At 44.8% G+C, this 18,787-nt stretch overlaps 1 protein-coding gene across 1 annotated transcript in view; it reads right to left on the minus strand.

Annotated features, from left to right (window-relative positions):
* Positions 1-18,787, minus strand: part of LOC149371590 (protein 5NUC-like) — a 35,795-nt gene continuing 17,008 nt past the window's right edge. Inside the window, exons 6-10 of the mRNA XM_089580615.1 lie at positions 13,860-14,013; positions 11,894-12,126; positions 8,416-8,562; positions 4,850-5,056; positions 1-233 (exon numbers count right to left, since the gene is read on the minus strand). Coding sequence (XP_089436741.1) covers positions 1-233; positions 4,850-5,056; positions 8,416-8,562; positions 11,894-12,126; positions 13,860-14,013 — 974 coding nt within the window. The remainder of the gene's footprint in view (positions 234-4,849; positions 5,057-8,415; positions 8,563-11,893; positions 12,127-13,859; positions 14,014-18,787) is intronic.

Here is an 18,787-nt window from a genome sequence, read left to right on the forward strand (position 1 = left end):
CTAGTTGATCCGGCCTCTTTGAGGACGTAGAGGTGAGTGGCCGGCGACCGATGCTTCCCTTGAGAAGGACAGTCGAGCCGCAACGGCAGCTGCACACAGGGCTGCCATCAGCATTGCCAGCTGAGTCCTTAGCGGTGGTGCGTTGCTCCTGAATGTGATTCGTCCGTCAATCATCGGCATCAGGGGAGACCGTTTTTTCAGGTACTGGCGTAGAATGGTGTCGTCAGACACGTCTGGAGCGAACGAAAGAGAGAAAGGCGAAAACACGCAGTTTTGCAGCTCTACAGCAAAGGAACAGGGCTGGGAAGGTGATAAGCTTAAATGAGGGAAGCTTAAATGTACGGCGGCCACGCGATGGAACGAGAAAGCGGGAATAAAGACAATTTTCCTCACAGCAGTGAGGTGGACTGAAATATGCATAGATGTTGTGGGGATGTAGTACGCAATTTTTTTTAATGGAGTGAACCAGTTTCACCTGTTTCAGCTGCCGTTAGGTTTCCGTGCCGCGCTTTTGATGGCGCACCCGTACGTGTTAGACCTCTTTCCGAAAACATTCGTTCCCCTTTAAATTTGGCTCCTAGTAACGGGTGACGTAGGTGGGCATTTCAGCCAACAGTTGGAAACATTCCAGAAAATAGATTTCGAAGCAAAACAAAATCTACTAAGGGAGAAATTTTGGCCACAGTTAACGTCATCTACTCGAAAAAAAATCGTTACATTAGGGAACCTATTAACTAAAACTGAGTAATTATTTTTTATAAACACAGCCTTGTTTTGGTGTCATTGAGAATTTTAAAGCCATGGAAAAGAACAGTCTAATTTTCTAAAGCTTTGCAGACTGAAGAAATGCGATGTTTTTTTCCGCACAACTTCAACACTCAGGGCATGAAGCTTGCCAAAATGTCGGTGCAAATGCAACCTCCCGTAGTAACGTATGGGAGTCTGTACTGCACTCAGTTTAAAAGCAATTGTTTGTCCGAAGGGAGCATCCAATGAAAAAATCAGTCGGTCACCACAGAGCAGATCAAAGAGCTGTCCCGTCAGTCGTGAGCCGGGGGTGCTCTCCTCTCGTCTTTCGCAATTTTTGTTTCTTAGATGGTGCAGGTATTAACTACAATACGCTATGTCAAGAGGGGGAGCCATATACGCTTATTTCTTGCAAGGGAGTGAGTTAGGGGCTGCACTGGCCTATATACAGCCTAACTGGAAGGATTTCTGCACGCAGTTTACACAACAGGGCGACAATAAAAAGGAAGATATCAGCAACGGAAACCAATACGTTTGTTAAGTTATTTTCCTCTCCACTGTATTTTTCCTAGCGCATCATTTGGCTGAAAAGTGTTCTGCGTGAAATGACAAATCTGGCATTGCGCTACAACATGCTCTTTTTCACAGGCTATAAAATCGTATTCGAAAAATCTAATGAAAAGACGCGTAAAAAGCTAAGTAGACGCACCATATCGCCTTCTTTGGGAATTAAACGCTCTATAAGCAGCGACCTTTGTGCATGGGTCACATTCATGCAAATGGTAAAATTTCAGTAAGAATGGCACTAAGAGTTTAAAGATATCACGATCAAACCATTTCAATCATTCCTTTTTCAGAAAGAAAAAACAAGGTGTACGAAGGGTTACAAACTCGTAAAAAAATTTGAAAAGTATTACATATCATTACTTCACTCTTTCGTATGTATTAGACAACTTGTATTAAAACTGAAAACAGCTGAAGCAAGTATTATAAGGCAGTTGACTGTAGGAAAAGGCTCACAATTTAAACAATCTCTCAGTTTATTTTCTACAATCTAGGTCGTGTCAAACTATACCGCCGCGCTTTTAAAAAAACACCTAGAACACTAATGTAGCCTGTCAGAGAAAGAGAAAAACAGCGTGAATGTTTTGTGTCATAGCTCATTCGTAATCCGCACGCACAAATATGATACGTAGGTGCACCGTATTCCGTTCTCGGGCGCTTAAAGCAAGTGGGACACACGTGTCCCGTAGCTGCACAAAGGGTTAATTAAGCAGTCTTTTTCAGTATGCTTTGTACCACGTTAATCCCGCCCAAGATAGAAAAAAAAGGCGCCTTAACAAACAATGAAGCAGTGTTCGATCGTTGAAGGTATATTACACAGGCGAAACTTATCCAGCAAAAACAAATATATCTTCTTATGGAGCAATATATTGACAACTAGAACTTTGAAGTATAGCTTAAAGGAAAACCTTTCGTACTACGACCAGTCCCCTTTTTCCAGAATCGCTTTGACTAATTATGCCCCTTGAGATAAAAGCAGGCAGATCGATACAGTGGAGGTAGAACGAGCCCCGGTAACCACTGCATGTACAGTGGTGAGCAGCCTTGACTAGAGCGCTTGAGCACTGCGCACTTGGTAACAAAAACCGAAACTAGAGAGCAGCCCCTCATTACAGGGCAAAGTTTTCGCGCCTGCTTTGTTTACGAGGCTATCTGGCGCTACTTCCGTGCAAGCGTTGCAACTAGACCCTAGAGGCTGCCACAAAATCTGGATTTGTTTGCAAGGAAGTGCACCGCCCGAGCGCTCTAGACAAGGCTGCTCACCACTGTACAGAGCCTTGCGTGTAAGAATCTTAATCCTCACTATAAAACCGAACTATCCCCTACTGCACCATAACATAAACATCCTACAGAAATCCTAGTAGAGATGGGCGGACGGTAAGATTTCAAGAAACAACGAGGTTGACAAGGAGCGTCATCAAGTTTCTCTGCAAGAATTATTTAACTGTTGGATATGAAATATCTAGAAAAAATGAGAAACGAACAGCTAGCTGCCTCGCATAGAGGAGCATTAAGTCCGACCGTCTGCTCAAACAGCCATGAAAGACTTTATCGCGCAACATGACATCACCATATAAAGGGCATAAATGTTCGATGAGAGAACAAGATGCGATGTGTGGCGCGAAAGAGAACCTCAGGAGCGTAATGAATTTTTGTTGCCAAAAGCACATTAAAGGTCCGCGATCCACTAACTGAGAGGTCATGCGAAGCAAATGGGCGAGCTTAAAGGTGCACTGAAGAGGAATTTGAACTTGTCTTTTTGCCGCGGGACCTCGATCTACACCTTCCTAGCATTCTTAGAAACTGCGACTTATTGCCCTCTGTGGCCGATTTCCCCAATTAAATCGAATTAACGTCCGGCTCCCGCCTTTTTTGTTTGAATTCTGCCTCTAACGGTGGGCGGAGTCGACCAACGCGTGGAGCGCCTTTCACCCAGTCCCGTGGCGGCTTGCCGCTCTGCCATCGGCGGAGTAATACGTAGTAGTCCGTAGTAGCAAATAGTCCGCACGTATTTTTATTTCTTCGGGCTTATTTTGCGGCTATATTATCTGCGAATGAAACTATTTATTCATGGAAACCTAAAAAACAAAATAAAGCGAAAGAAAAGCCTCCACGGGACTGGTGAAAGGCGCTCCACGCGTTGGTCGACTCCGCCCACCGTACGAGGCAGAATTTAAAAAAAAAGGCGGGAGCCGGCCGTTAATTCGTTTTAATTGGGGAAATCGGCCACACAGGGCAATAAGTCACTGTTTCTAAGAATGCTAGGAACGTGTGGATCGAGTTCCCGCAGCAAAAAGACATGTTCAGTATCCTCTTCAGTGCACCTTTAACGCTCAACGGCCAGAACCAGCTCCGTCCAGTAGCGTGCACTTGACTTGAACGTCAGATGTGGAATGCCAAAATATTCAATGGGCATTGAGATCCATTCAACTTCCCCATAACGGGGTGGTGTTAAGCCCCGTGGACGAAACCACAGGCCTGAACTTTTGAAGCAATTCCTCACAGCATCAGATACACCAAACTGATATGCCATGGTCATATCTTTATCCATGCAGCGCTTGTAAATGCAGAAAAAAAGCAAGATCGTAAGCTCATGCAAGCACACTGACTTCAATGCCCACAAAACGAAAATATGTTAGTGACACGTACAACACAACAACCGACTGAGCTTCCGAATACGTGGGTTATACACCAGGTGTTTCTCCTGCGAGTTTCTGCAATTATTAAAATATGCTTTCTGACTAAAAAGAGCGTTTTTTTCCGGCACATTCTTGTCAGTGCTGTAGCGTGTCAGAGTACAGCGATCACGTCCGGACTAGTTCGCTGGTTAACGAATTTTCAGTCGTTTAACGTTTCAACTATTGCTTTTAGTCAGCTTATTTATTCAAAGGCGTGCAGCCTACCGTAAGTTACACCCATATAAGTTTTCGTATTGCAGGCAAAGCAACCCCTACAAAGCATTAACTATTCGAAATTTGTTATTAACAATAAAAAATAGAGGCGCACCTTAGACACCACCTACATTCCCCTCATAAGAGACGGGAATAATTGTAGACTAACAAACTCTAACCCTGACATATACTGGAAGTGGTGGCCAAGTAAAACACCAGTGTAACTAAATTGAGTTCTAGTGAGAACGTGGTATGGCGGATCTGGTCGCTGGAATTATGACCTACATCAGGTCTCGTTGTTGAATTCCAATGAAACGTGGATTTTACTTTTTATCTGGCGCGTCGCCGGGTGCGAACCGCGGTCTTTTGCAGGCGGTCCGGATGCTCTACCTCTAATCTCTCTCTGCATTCTACCCATTGTTGTTACACGCTGAAAAATCTAACAAACGAATTGCCCCGGAGCTCCTACCGACGAGCTTTGATTGCTTTGGAACTTAACTGTGTGAACCAAAAACCCGAAATTCCCGCAGTAACTTAAAGGATTCCGGCCCACTCTGCGTGTGGTCGCAGCCGCACGAACATCATTACTTTACATTTTACGGACTTTGTGAACATAATGGCTCTGGTGCTCTGTATTAGCACTCAACTGGTCTCAATCTTGTAGCCGCGCGGCACCCGACTGAAGTCGTAGCGGTCTCCGCCTTGTGCCAGGAACCGGGACATGGCCAGCGTGTACCACTGGATCCAGATAACGCGCTCGAAAGCGGGCGTCCGGCACGATGTGCACAGTACCATCACGTTCTTGACGCGGCTCTGGTTGCCAGTGGCGAGCTTGTTTATCTCGAACCTGATACCTGCACGTAGGCGCGGAAACAAAACGATGACAGCACTTAACATTGCGTATGACGCTGCGAATGTTTGTAACGAAAAAAAACGCGAATTCAGTTTCAGGAGGGGCTCTGATACGAATCGATCTTACGTCTGATATGAAGATCCACCCACATATGTACATGACAGCCACAGCGTTTACTCAACATCATAAGAATATTCCGTGTTTCATTTAGAGCGCGGCTCTTCCGCGCCCGTCTCTGGGTTGAGCCGCATAGCCGTCGCCCTTCGGTTGTAGATTGGTTCTGCCGAGCGAACAAAAGTGCCGCCACTCGCTCACAGATGGCGTCACAGTGGTGCGCGCCGCGCGCTCCGTCGGCTAGCAGCACTGCATGTGCGGAAGTAGGGTGGCTAGGAGCGTAGATGTTTGTCTTTGGTGGCACAAGCACCTACGCGCTGTCTCCCTGCAGTCGTCACGCACCGCTCCGTTGAGGGGCGGTGCTCTGAAATGTGCTGCACGTGCTAAGTTGTTCCAGTTGGCGACGACACTTACAGCTTTGTCCTCCTAGTACAAACCGGGTGCTTATGAGCCAGGCATTGTTGCAGCATGTTGAACATATCCATTTCTCTGACCACAAAGCCACCTTCATAACAATCAGACTGCGAAAGGAGTGTTACGTAAAGAAAAGGTGTCCGTGGAAAATAAAGCATGCTTTGTATTTGTACTTACGTAGACGTATCTCCCAAATTCTTTACCTCAATATGCCGCAAAATCAAATCACCTGCAGAGCTGCGCTCAAATTTTGCATAGGGGAGTGTCTCAATCATCCTTAGAATTTCTTTTTTCCCTAAACAAAAAAGTAATCGCAACACTATACAATAGGAGCTAGAATGTTAGCCTCTAAACATGTCTGAGAGAGTCGTACATTGAAATATTGATTATATTAAACGGTAAGAGTAATTCCTTGGAATGCGATGAGACTTAAACAACAGCCTACCTACCGGGAATCATAAGTCGGACGTCTCTTGGTTCTGGTTACGTGACAGCAATGGTGACGTAGCGCCAACGTCATGACTACAGAACATCCTTGCTGTCTCTGCGTGATTTAGTTTTTATTTGCTTTTCTTCTCCTTCCCTGCGGCAGGATGTCGGAGTAGAAATGCTCAGCTAAAACGGGGGCGGCGAATGCCTGGTGCGCCGCCTCAGAGTACGTTGCGCTTTTGGATACTTGATTTAACTTAGCGATTCGTACACACTGCGAAACTGTTAACAATACAAGCTTAAAAGAGCGCTTTATGATTATGCATAATGTATGCCGCTCTAAAATTGTTTACCTTCGTACATTGCTAATTAAAAGTACCTCAACTGCTGTCACTGAATATCAGGTTACACAGTGGTATTTATTATCTGAGTTCATTAAACACTCAAATAAAGAAAATATGACGCGAAATTACCTTTAACCACCATCTCTTTGTTCAGACCATTGCAATAACTATACTCGGCCACCAGTTATCGAATAGCTGTCGATAAGAGGGAAGTTTTGAAGACAAAACCCTTTTGCGCATGAAGAGAAAGTACTAGCTATTATCACGCGCCTGCCGACATGAAGAAGAGCGCCAAGGACCGGCAGCCAATAAGTAGAAGCGAAGAAAGTGAAAGCAAAAACAAGACAGTGGACGAAGACTGAACTGAGAAAGAGCCCATCACAGAAGAAAGCCAGGAGAATGGGAAGTAACGAATGAACAGTCATGCAAGAAAAACCGCGAATACAGGAGCTGTGGTACGCCGAACAAAGTAGAGCTTGAGCGCGGCAGCGCCGCCGGCGAAACAGCCGCACATGGACCTGCCCACAATTATGTGGTCTAGATGGCGCGCCTACGTAGTTATGACGTCGCCGCTGTTATCATGTTGCCAGAGCCTGGAGATGTCCGGAAAACGACGCTCTCCTATACGACGGGATGTTGTTACAAACTGGTGTTTTTAAAATACTTTATCCTGGGGCAGCTGGCTGCTCTGACACATTCGTATAGCAAGAAATACCATTCGGCGAATTCTGCTTGAGAGGCGGGGCTTCGGAGCGGCAAAGAAGCAATAGAACTACAAAACTGTGATGTTACAAAATGCATCTCATTCTGTACAATGACAACCTAATACTTAAAAAAGACACGTGACTGACGTAAGAGTTCAACAGAACGTCCAAACACGAAGAAAATAAGGTTCTCAAAAACTGTCGCCACGTTACACTTAGAGTATCGCTAACCTTATTCTTTCGGTGAGGAGCAATGCCGTTCTGCACGCCCTTCAATCTCCCACTTTCGCTCTCCATGATCCTCCCGTGGTAGTGGAGGTGAGATTTCTTTCGATCTCCCCTTTACGACCTGTCTTACGCGGCTACAGACGGACGGACGGACAAATTTTAAGGTGAAAGCCATTTTTAATGGCTCATCCTTGTGCGTACGTTGATCTGCGAAAACTGTCACACTATAGCTGTCTATTATTTAGATGACGTCATCAGTGGTGTAATACGCCGTAACCAAAAATGATTGAATTCATCGTGGCATACTGTATTGTGACCATTATTTAGTAATTAGTCATTAGTCATTAGAAATTCCAAAATATTCCTAGACATTTCCTAGACATCGCCACGTGGTTGGCGACGCTCGCGCCGCTCCCTACAGCGCATGCGCTTGGCGCCTCGGTGGCGCCACCGTCGTGGATGAATATTCTTGGCTGAATATTCGCCTCGTCGCTTTATCCTGCCTGGAGCAACACGGTTCCAACGCGCAAGGCGACAAAATGATAGAGTTTCAACGTAGTTGAACCAAGTAGGACGTGCGAAAGCACTTGAGGCAACACCGCTTCAATGTCTACCCCATCCACCGATCTTATCGTCAACCCCCATCGGCAGCCGCGTGTGGGGAGACGTTGTCGCTTCGCCCCTGAAAGCCAGCCGCGCGCAAGGAGTGGAACGGGGAGGGAGCGGGGAGGTGGGCGGAGGAGGCGCGCTGACGGAGGAGCTGCGCAAGGCCTCCTCCGCGGCCGCTCCATGAAAGGTGAAAGGTTGAGGTTTCACACATACCTCGAGTTTTGCAGCTTTGATAGTGAAGTAGTGCATTCACTGTATAGAGCGAATCCTCTAACTCAAGCTTGCGTGCATCCAACCAGGCCGCCCTCGTTTCTGCTTATTCTCTAAGTCACCACTGAAAAAATTGTTTCAGTGCACCACTTTGATTAAAGAATTCAACCGTCAGTGTATGATATAGTGCACCATTCAAAACGCCGCAGTGATCTTTCGTTAAGCGGGGAATCCTTACTTTTTTTTTTTTACTCCATGCTCGTAGTTGTGTAAGCTGCAGCCATAACTTCAGTGCGCACGGCACTCACCCGAGACCTGTAGGAACTTGGTTCGGGGTGGACTCGGTTCGACAGAGTGCTCCAACATTTTCAGCAGCGTGTCCCCTCGCATGGTAATGAACACATAGTAGTCGTTGCGCGGGTACATTTGAAAGACGTCGACGAGTCGCAGTTCTCCTGCGAAATCCGAAGCAAAGAATCAAGAATGGCATGTACTCCTTCGCATCCAATCAAATCAATTGGACGTACTATAGCGAGATAGGAAGTTACTTGCGGCTGTCTATTCCAGTTTCGCAATCAGAGAAGCAGAGCCGCAGAGGCGGCTCTAGCTGGCTTTTGCGCGGTGTGCGATCATTTGAGAATTTTAGCGGAGTGTTTTGGAACACCACTACAGATACCAGAACCATACGCCGCCAACAGCGCAAGCCCTGCTATCCTGTTACGTACTGCTGAATTTGTAGCATCTAACTTTACCGCCCATCGGCACATTTTTCAGCAATTTCAAAGTGGGATGCTTCAATGGGCATTGCATAAAAATAGCAGAACACTAAAAAGGAATTTTATACAGAACCATATTTATATTTTAGCTCTCCGCAGAAGAAAATCTGTCATCTTTAGGGATACGAAGACTCGGATGCGCCATGAAAGTATGTAAAAGAGGGAGGCGCCCAGTTGTAGCGCAGCCGAACTAATGTAACTGCGTCCAGTAATGGGCATATGTCTGCCACCATGTTTTGTTTTCTGACCTTATTTTACCAGGAAGTGCTCCCAACAGAAAACGCAAGGACCGTGGAGAATGTCACCGAGATGTCAGAACGCTGAGTGCCACTGCTCAGCATTGCACTGCACTGCAATGCGTTGCCAGCCCGCCTTCTAGACCACTCAAGTTATTCTATTTCAGCTCTTCACTCTTAGGGAGATTTTTGTAGTATTAAAATAACAGGTAGTGACTGTCTGCGACATGTAATGCCATTTTTTCTGAAAATTAAGGAAGGCCCTGGTTGTAACATTTACTTTCCTTTGAATACAGTAATAGAAACAAACATTATCAGCAGAACGTGCTTGTAAGCACTATCTTTTTACTAGTAAATGTAGTTTTTTTTCCCCTAAAACCTTGTTTGAAACAAATTTCTGCAAGCTTGAATTATTTTACCTTATCTTAGCGACTGCATCCTTGTACACGTAAATGCCTAAAAAGTTTTAAATGTTTGTATTTGATTGGCGCTCACTTTCTTATAATACTCTTTCAATAAAATGTTAAAGAACATACTGAAAAACCTAGCAACTGTTAGTCGCATGTTGCTAGGTTTTTTTTGTGGTGTTTCGACGTAAATTATTACAGTGGACATGATGAAACAACAAAGAAAGCTATAAGCTCGACATGATCAGAGCCAGGTGCCAGTGAGAGCTATCAGTAGTGCATTAGCAACAGTTCGCACGCTGAGGCATAGGTATGGGGGTAATTTAGCTCAAAATACATGCTTGGAAATTACATCAAGGAACCAGCCCTTCGCGGCACATACGAGGAAGCGGGAAAATACAAAACGACAAATAGGGAGGGGTCGCACAAACTTGGCACCCTCACTAGTTGTGTACAGATTATCTCTTTAAAGCCGTATACGCCCCGTAAATAAGGCCCTTGGTTAGGGCCATTGTGTTTTAATCACTGAGCTACGATACCACCCTAAATTATGAGCTGCGATTTGAGAAACTCCACACATACTTAAGCTTGTCATACTACAGATTTATGCAAGTTAAAAACGTTTTATTCAGAGAAAATCAATCGTTTATCTTCTAAAACCTTGTTTTCGACAGTTAAACTAAATGTCACTACTGGGTAGTAAAGTGAAACCAGAGGTAGAAAAACACTATTTAGCACAAATTTTTATTTATACAACTGTTCAGAAAGTGGTAAATATTTACTGACAGGTTAGCAGGAAGTACAGTTAGCAAGAGCCTCAGCTATTTCATATACTGATCTTTTTTTTTTAAGGGATACCACGGCATATCGAACACTTTTGCCAAATTACAGTTGTTTAATATCGAAAAATATCATTCTGGTTTTCTGAATCGCCAAAACGCAAAATACTTGGCCTCTCTAATGCGCGAATGGAGCTCTACGCGCATACACTCCGGCAAAAAACACACCATTAGGCCCATTTGTTCTCGTGAAGAATTCACAGCCCCATGCCGTTTGAATATGAAACTTCGCTGGCTTCACCTTGTGGCTCCGGTGCGGTGCCGTCGAACTCAGAAATCTGCTCAGCACGAGCTCTCAAGCTCCGTTGAGCTCATACTGCTATCACTTAGGAGTAAGTGAGCTTCCATGCAACAGTTTCATCGACAGAAGCTGCCAGAGGCTCAATTTTCACGATAAAAATATATAAAAGAGCGCACCGTGGTTCTGATTCCAAAGCTGTCTTTATGCTGTATTTTATTAGAGCGTCAGCGGACGCAGCCAACCCGAAAACTCGAAATGTCGTCGTCTGCAGCCACATGAGATGACGTCACCTTTTAGCATGCTGTCAGGAGGGTTCGGGGACACGCGCCGTACTGAACATACTGAACATTCCGTTCAGTATGTGACTGTCTGTGGTCGTAAAACTAGCCGACTGAACCTATGTTCCCAATGGCAGCGCAGTGCACGAAAAATGAATTGGCTCGGATGAGAGGGCAAAGCGATAAGCGAGACTATAGCTGTTACTTCCTTTCCCGCTTTAAGTATCAAAAGGAATGCTGTGCATGCCACCATGTAGCATTCGTTTCCATGACAACGCCTAACCGGCAACACTGCTAGCCAGGTGCACTTCCGATAATTCAGAGTGAGGGCGTTCTCTTTTCATTACCGGGAATCGACCAGCTGGTACTAGGTCTGTGACACGTCCTCGGCATGCCGTGTGTCTGTTTTGATATCGGGTCTATTGGCGCGCATAATACCACGTTAGATATCTGAAACCACCGCGTTTTTTTTTTAATTGAAAAACAGTACTTGACTTGGATGTTGAAGGCCGCCTATATCGCAGCATAAAATTGTGCCCTCAACCAAAAATTAAAAAAGCAAATCAGTTTATAATAGTTATTAGGCTCTGAACTGTCTACTAACGTATGTCTAATACCTCCATGCCATACAATGCACCTGAAAAGACCGCGTTGTCCTTTGTTTGAAAGAGTTTTAGAGAAAAATTTGTGAAGGCCTAAAAAAAAACGTGTTTACTGCTATATTATCTTACATAAATATACCGCTACATTTTTCTGAAAAATGTAGCCAATTAAAATGTTAATTGTTAAACTTCCCGATCGTGTGTGCGTCGATGCATTTGCTTCGTGCTACTGCCTCTCTTCATTTTTGTTGTGGCGGCTCTACACAGTAGGCATCGGTAGAGTCGCAATAAAGTGCTCACTGTTTTTCCACCCAATCCTCTATAACCAACTGTAGTTGGCACTATATTGAAAGCATGCACATTAAGACCACTTCAACCGTCCTAGAATGTTAGAAACGCCTTCGTACCGCTGTGGACGCGCTCGTCAAAGCTTTCCCCCAAGCAGCCGAGGTTCACTACCGCAGCGTTGATCTGGCTCCAGGCTCCGGCAATGGGCACCTCCGAGAAGTAGTCGAACACCGCGTCGGCCATCAGGTTACCGCCGTTGCACTCGCTTGTGCCGCATACCGATACACTGTTGTCTATGTACACCTGTGAGGAAGAAACCAAAGTCGAGGTATAGCCGTGCGTCTCCTCAATACTGAAAAGAAACTGGTCTTTAGCCTCACTCGTACCTCCCTTTTCTAACTACAACTCATTTTATTTATTTATTTATTTATTTATTTATTTATTTATTTATTTATTTATTTATTTATTTATTTATTTATTTATCTATCTATCTATCTATCTATCTATCTATCTATCTATCTATCTATCTATCTATCTATCTATCTATCTATCTATCTATTTATTTATTTATTTATTTATTTATTTATTTATTTATTTATTTATTTTCATGATCCGCAGACGAGGCAGCGCACACAGAAATGAATACATGTTATTACACATTCTATTCTTCTTTTGCTCTTGTTTATACGCTATATTTGGTTATAGCGTGTGTATACACAGCAGGACAACGAAAATAATTGATGGAGCTGTTTGTTACGACCGAGCTGTTTGATGGAGCTGTTTGTTGTTGATGCGCCGCGGTTTGTTGCGACCACAGAAATTTCGCCACACATGCACTTCTGCCCTTTGCAGGAAGCAGTAATTACCACGGCTGGGATCGAACTCACGGCCTCATGCTAAAGAGAGGAACTGCAGTGTCGCTGATCCGAAGTTGCGCTCAGTAATATTGGTGTTAGTAAAAACCGGTAGTGTTCAATGAGTCAAAGATGGTTGCATTGCGCATTCACTGGGAAGAAATCGCTTCTGAGACAAAATAAACCGGGTAAACCTCAGCCACATGTACTGACTTTCAGGGCAGTCTTCCACATAACAAGTGATCATAGGTTTGAACGAGGCAGACCGATTCTCTGCGCCTCGTGAAGCCTTCGGAAGAGATAACAATGAGGATACGGTAAATGGATACGTAGAATGCGAAGTGAAAACCAGGGAAATGTAAGCTCCAAAAAGCCTAAGTTTCGTCTTCTGAGCTGCCCAGCCTAATGTGGGAAGTCTTATTACTGGTGTTCTGCTTGCTGTAGCAAAAAGAACCGCAGTGGAAAGAAATCTTGGCAAGCGAATTTGTGGTGTTATGCTTGGCGTAACCAATGGCACTGTACTGTAACGAAAGACTGCAAGTTAATTCAACTCCTAGTTATTCTGCTAGACTAACAGTCTTCCGGACCTAACTTATAAATCAGGTTGCACTTCCTAGGAATCCAGTTAATCAATATTTAAGACATGAGTGCCCATGAAATTAGACCAGCGCCATTTTACCTGTAAAAATTATGGTTGTTAAGTTCATGTTCCATAAAAAACAGAGTCAAAATAAAGGACAAAAAGATTCACTTTTCTTATTTAATTTTTTTTCTATGCCATCTGAACGTCATGTGTGCGTCAAGCGGTAAGCAGCGCGAAGCTAAAAAAGGGGGTTTTGTAAAATGGCGCCACAAGGCTACAAAACTTCCTTGGAACGAAAAGCTTCTGACAATTCTACTTTTTAAATACAATAGCTAGAGAGCGACTTTCATTGACTTCATTCACTTTTACCTAACATACAGTATAATGGAAAACGACGTTCTAATCTAGCTCGTAAGTATATTTTGTTTCTTACGTATGATTTCATGTACCTTAACCTATACTCAAAGCAATACGTAGCCTACAGAGAACAAAGAGAGGAACGTACAACACAGCGCTGTGTTGTACGTTCCTCTCTTTGTCCTGTGCTTGCGCTGACAGTAAAGTGGTGTCGAGATCGCGAGTTGTCTTTTAAATTAAGAGCAGTGTCTGGAGCCGAAGCGCAACTTCCACTGTGAGATTCACGCGTACCCCAGTTCCTCCACCAGCCAGCGGCGAGTTTGCGAACGCCACAAGGAGAACCGAGCGATCCACCTGGGAGCGGAAGAGGGCACACGTGCCTCTCCTCCCGTTCTCGGATGCGTGACGAGCTCCCCACTCACGTAAGGGTAAAGGGGGACAAACACTATTCAAGAGAGAGCCAGTGATTCCCATCCCCACAAGTAATCGAGATTCATTAAAACGTACCCGCTTCGCATGCCCCTGGTTCTCATCCCTACCTGGTAGTAGTGGGGCGGCCAACCGCCAAGGTATGCCTCCTGCTAGTATTTCGAGCTTGAAGATTCTTCGGGTGCGCTGATTTTTTTAGTTTTATGCTGAGACTAATAAATCCTAAGCAGCTCTGCCCCAGTCTATTTAGCCCGAACCCTCCGCGGCTGCAACTAGTTGCTCCACGGATTGAGGGACGGGTGGGTACAAGTGACGGATGTGTGCGTGGCACGGAGACGTCTCCTTCGCCGTGTTCGCAGTGCGGCTCCCATACCACATAAAGAGCTGTCAGTAGCGATCTTGCCCAGATCGCACCATCTAATGCGGCTCCGAAACCACTTAGCTTGAGGTGCTTAAATGCGACGTGAATGTCTCGAGACCCACATGCTGGCTAGCGCCAATGGCTTATGATTAGAAAGTATAAAAGCGCATAGCATTTTGACAGGACGCGAAACGTTAACAATGCAAGAGCGGGGGCTATTTGGTGCTTCATACTGATCAATTCGCGCTACAAGGAACATACACACGAAAACACAAACGGACGAACGCTCTTCGTCCGTTTCTGTTTTCGTGTGTATGTTCCTTGTAGCGCGAATTGATCAGTACGCGAAACGCTCTTAAGCTCTATCAACCCCGAAATCCGTCCTTTGAATACTGCAGCTTATAGAGGTGGCGACCTCTACGCCAGGCTACTTTTCGGTGGCGATCATATTGCTCTTAGCGCAGTTATACCTTCAATTATTTTTCTGCAAGTCGACACAAAGATTTCTTTTTTCTTTTCTCCATTTATTGCCCTCTAGACAGCGTGTTGAAGCTGTCCATCGATAACGAGTTAATTACCTCACCATTTTTTCTCATATTTTTTCTCTCTCTCTCTTCATCTTCTATTCATTCGCACCACCACTTTTTAGTGTTCAAAATTATGTACCTTTTCTACGTGGTTCTCAGTGAGGTCCGTCGCCTGGCTTCTTTCGAATGCACTAAGTCTAAATGCACTGTAGGCGTGTACGAAATATAGACACATAACGTCCTTTCACACGACTTCCATAAACACAATCAGCGATGGTATATTCCCAAAGTAATTCCTTCTTCAACATCTTCATTCTTCTTCACCAACAATTTTCTATCGGACCATGATACAGGTCCCTGCCGTAGATCTTAGGCACGGTCAAGTTACAGGAAATTAAAAATTCGTTGATGACGACCGAATGCGATTTAACGCCATCGCGTTGTCAATATTTGCTTTCGGGACACCATTATGTTGTTCCTGCTATACCATAATGAAAGGTTTTTTTCTGTGCATGTAAGATTCTAAAATAAAAAGCTGTAAGTCTCTCCGATGGTAAAACTTGAATAAATAGGATTAATAATGTTAATTCGTTGCTATATGCTGTACGAAGGCGAGAAGCTAACGGTTAACTCAATAATCAAGGCGCTTAGGAAATCCCTGCATATTTAAATCACCAAAGACGCACCGGAAAAAGAGACGATGTGAAATCAGTGTTCAGCAAGCATCTAATCCTAAAGATCGACTTGAAAAACAGGCAAGGGAGTGCATGAATTCGGCCTCGCAGTACCCCATGACGGTTACCGCCCTCGCCTAGTGGAGGCGATTTGCGCCCCCCCCCCCTTCCCTCTGTTGTCCATCCTACCTTAATTATGGATGAATGGATGGATGGATAGGAGCGTCCTCTTTGAAACGAGGTGGTGGCAATTGCCACCATGCTCAGTTTTTCTTACATTATTTTTGTTCAACTGTGTTGTTAATTCTCATTAAGATTCGCCATCTCCTTTCACTACAGTTTCCTACACCTCTAACCTTATGTCACATCTCTGCTTTTCACCCACCAATCCTCCAATCGTTTTTTGGTAACTTCCACTGCAGATTTATTTACATGACCATTGTTATTTTTAAACCCCAGGTTCTCAGAAAGAGTGACTGTGCCTGCATCGACAACCGGATGGATACCATCACATTTGAGTATGAGGTGTTCATTTGTTTCCCCAGATCTACCACACACTGCACATGTGTCATCTTCTTCGTTAAATTTCTTTTTATAGCTGCGCGTTCTAAGACACCCTGGCCTATAGCTTCAAAGAGCGGGGTACTGCCTCTTGAGTTATCATAAAAAACTTCTTTCCTGCTCTGCCTTTTCCAGTATCGATAAAGTTATACACTAAGCTTCTTTTCCATTGAATTAATTCAATTTTTAACTTCCGCGTTTTTAACCTGTCGTTTAAGGATCTTTCTTTCTCCGTCCTCATGACCGGCACACTTAGTGGTTAGCAATGCAGAAATAAAAAGACAGGGACAAGCCAGGGATAAAAAGACAGGGACAAAGACAGGGACTCAAGCATTTGTCTTGAGTGGTTAGTTTTCTAGTCATTTTCCGCCACTGTGAGTCAACGCTCTTTCTATATATAAGTATTTGAATACCTTAGGTGCCCACCTGTTATCGTCGAATTTCCTCAGACGTTCTTCATATAGTATTTTTCTCTTAGCTTCCCGTGCTTCAAACGATGCCCAGCGCATATCCCCTTGTACTGCCTCGTTTCTGGTTTTGCCGTGGGCACGTAGTGCTAATCTTCCAACAGCTCTTTGATTTACGTCTAATCTCGAGTGAACTTCTGCCGTTAAGCACAGAACCGCATTTCTGAAAGTAAGCCCCGGCACCATTATTCATTCCAAATACCTCTAAGTACTTCATATTTGTTGTACCCCCATAATGCCCTATGTTTCATTATCCCGGTGTATCTTCTTCCTTCTGCCCTAAGAGACTGTTCATGCTATTCTGTGTGTATCTGCCCTTCGTTTAGCCGTATCCCGAGGTATATGTACTCGCCCGCTTTGGGTATTTCGTGGCCTTACATGTATTGTAAGCACCTGATCAGTTGTATCGTTGAAAATCATCACACCTGACTTAATTAGTTGCGCTAAAACTGAAACCTAGAGTGTCTCCTTCGTCTCCACAACGATTAGCCAAAATTTGTAAATCTTCCTGGCTATCTGCTAATAGTACGATACCGTCCGCGTACAATAAACCTTGGGAGCCGCTGCTCAACTACATTTCCGCCTAATCTGTACGACAGATTATAACCTAGATTACTAGCCTATAACCTAGCCTTCTTTCAGCGAAATAACCACCGCGCCGTCTTGTGGGCAGCCCACCTTCCCCTCACGTGTTCAGCGGCGAGGGCAGTTGGCGAAATACTAGGGAGGGACGCACGCCAGCAGACCGATCGGGAGCACCTAGAAGTGTCAACTCAGGTAACAATTACCTTCTGCCTCTCTTCTTGCCAGCCCTGCTTGTCCTGCTCTGCCTGTCCTTGCCCTACTTGTCCTGCCCTTCTATACCTGCCCTTGCCCGTCCCCGCCTGCCCTGTCCTGCCTGTGCTTCCGTGAGAAACAATGGGAATGGGAAATAGCAAACTATTTTAACTGCGGGCCATTCTTTGGTGTCGTTATTTGTGGCCACTAGCAGTATCTGCCCAAGTCGCGGCATGAAAACGCACAAGCGCTTCTTAAAAATCCCAAAGCTACTTTTTGCTTGCGCCTGCTTAATTTGCATGGAAGAACAAGGCACTTGGTATGTGCAAAAAAAAAAAAAAACACTGCCAGAACGTCGGCTATTAGGCATTCATGTGCTGGAGTCAGGTGCGTGCCAGCGCCGAGACTGAAGAAGCTGTAATGGTACAAATATACACCGTGACGTATTCACGCCTAACCAGGACGGAGTATCAAATGGTAGAAATAGCTAGCTCTTTACGTAATGTGTCTCTCCAGGTGCAATACTGGATTAGTTTTGAGAAAGAAGTCAGCAAGAGAAATTGATATATTAAATTCCACACAAGTCTTCTATATTCTGATGTTACAGCAACCCCGGGAGCGAGAGTGTTGATGTCGAGAAAAGTGCGTGCTAAGCATTATTGCTTGAAGGCGCGTCGCTTTTTAGAGAATTTGCATTACCCTAAACTCACTTCAAGGTTCCTCTTGTGCTTTTCGCGCGCATTTTTTGGAAGCTTGTGAGCGGCGATAGTGCTGGCCTCTACGAAATCCGGAATATTTTACTCCAATTCGGCGACGTTTTTATTAGGCAAATTTCCTAAAACATTGACGAAAAAATTTCCGACAATTACGTACCTTCCTAATGCGACATTTGAGCGCAGCTCAACAGCTGTTTGAGCTTTTCAATAGATTGAGGCAAATAATTCGAGCAAGACGTGTATGTACAATGAAAGACAACTTGTTATTTTTCACACGTATTCCTTCTTCAAGAAACACTGCACTAACAGTTCTTGAATGTCATTAAGGAAGCTTTCTGGACGAAGAACTAGATAGATATACGCTCGACTTGCTGCACCAATGCCTGGTTCTCAAAGACGAGGGACGCGCAAGTATGTCGCGAGGTTGTCACAGCTGTGGGAGCCGTTACGAGCGAGAGGAATGGGGTGTTCTCTCGCGTAAGTGGTAAGAAATTTCCGCTGGTCTTTATATCTACGTTAACGTCCCCGCCCGCCCTGCCGCCCTGGCAGGTAGCAGCGTTCCTGGCACAACGTTGTCAATGCCAAAGCATGCGGCGCACATCTAACTACCGCCACGTAGCTTAGAGCACGATTGAGGTGTCCGCTGTTCCAAGAGGGCAATTATGGGCCTCCCGTCTGGTTCAGGTGTCCACCGAGATGTGTGAGAC

The sequence above is a fragment of the Amblyomma mixtum genome, chromosome 1 (assembly GCF_055824585.1).
Source record: "Amblyomma mixtum isolate Tamu chromosome 1, ASM5582458v1, whole genome shotgun sequence".
NCBI lineage: Eukaryota > Metazoa > Arthropoda > Arachnida > Ixodida > Ixodidae > Amblyomma > Amblyomma mixtum.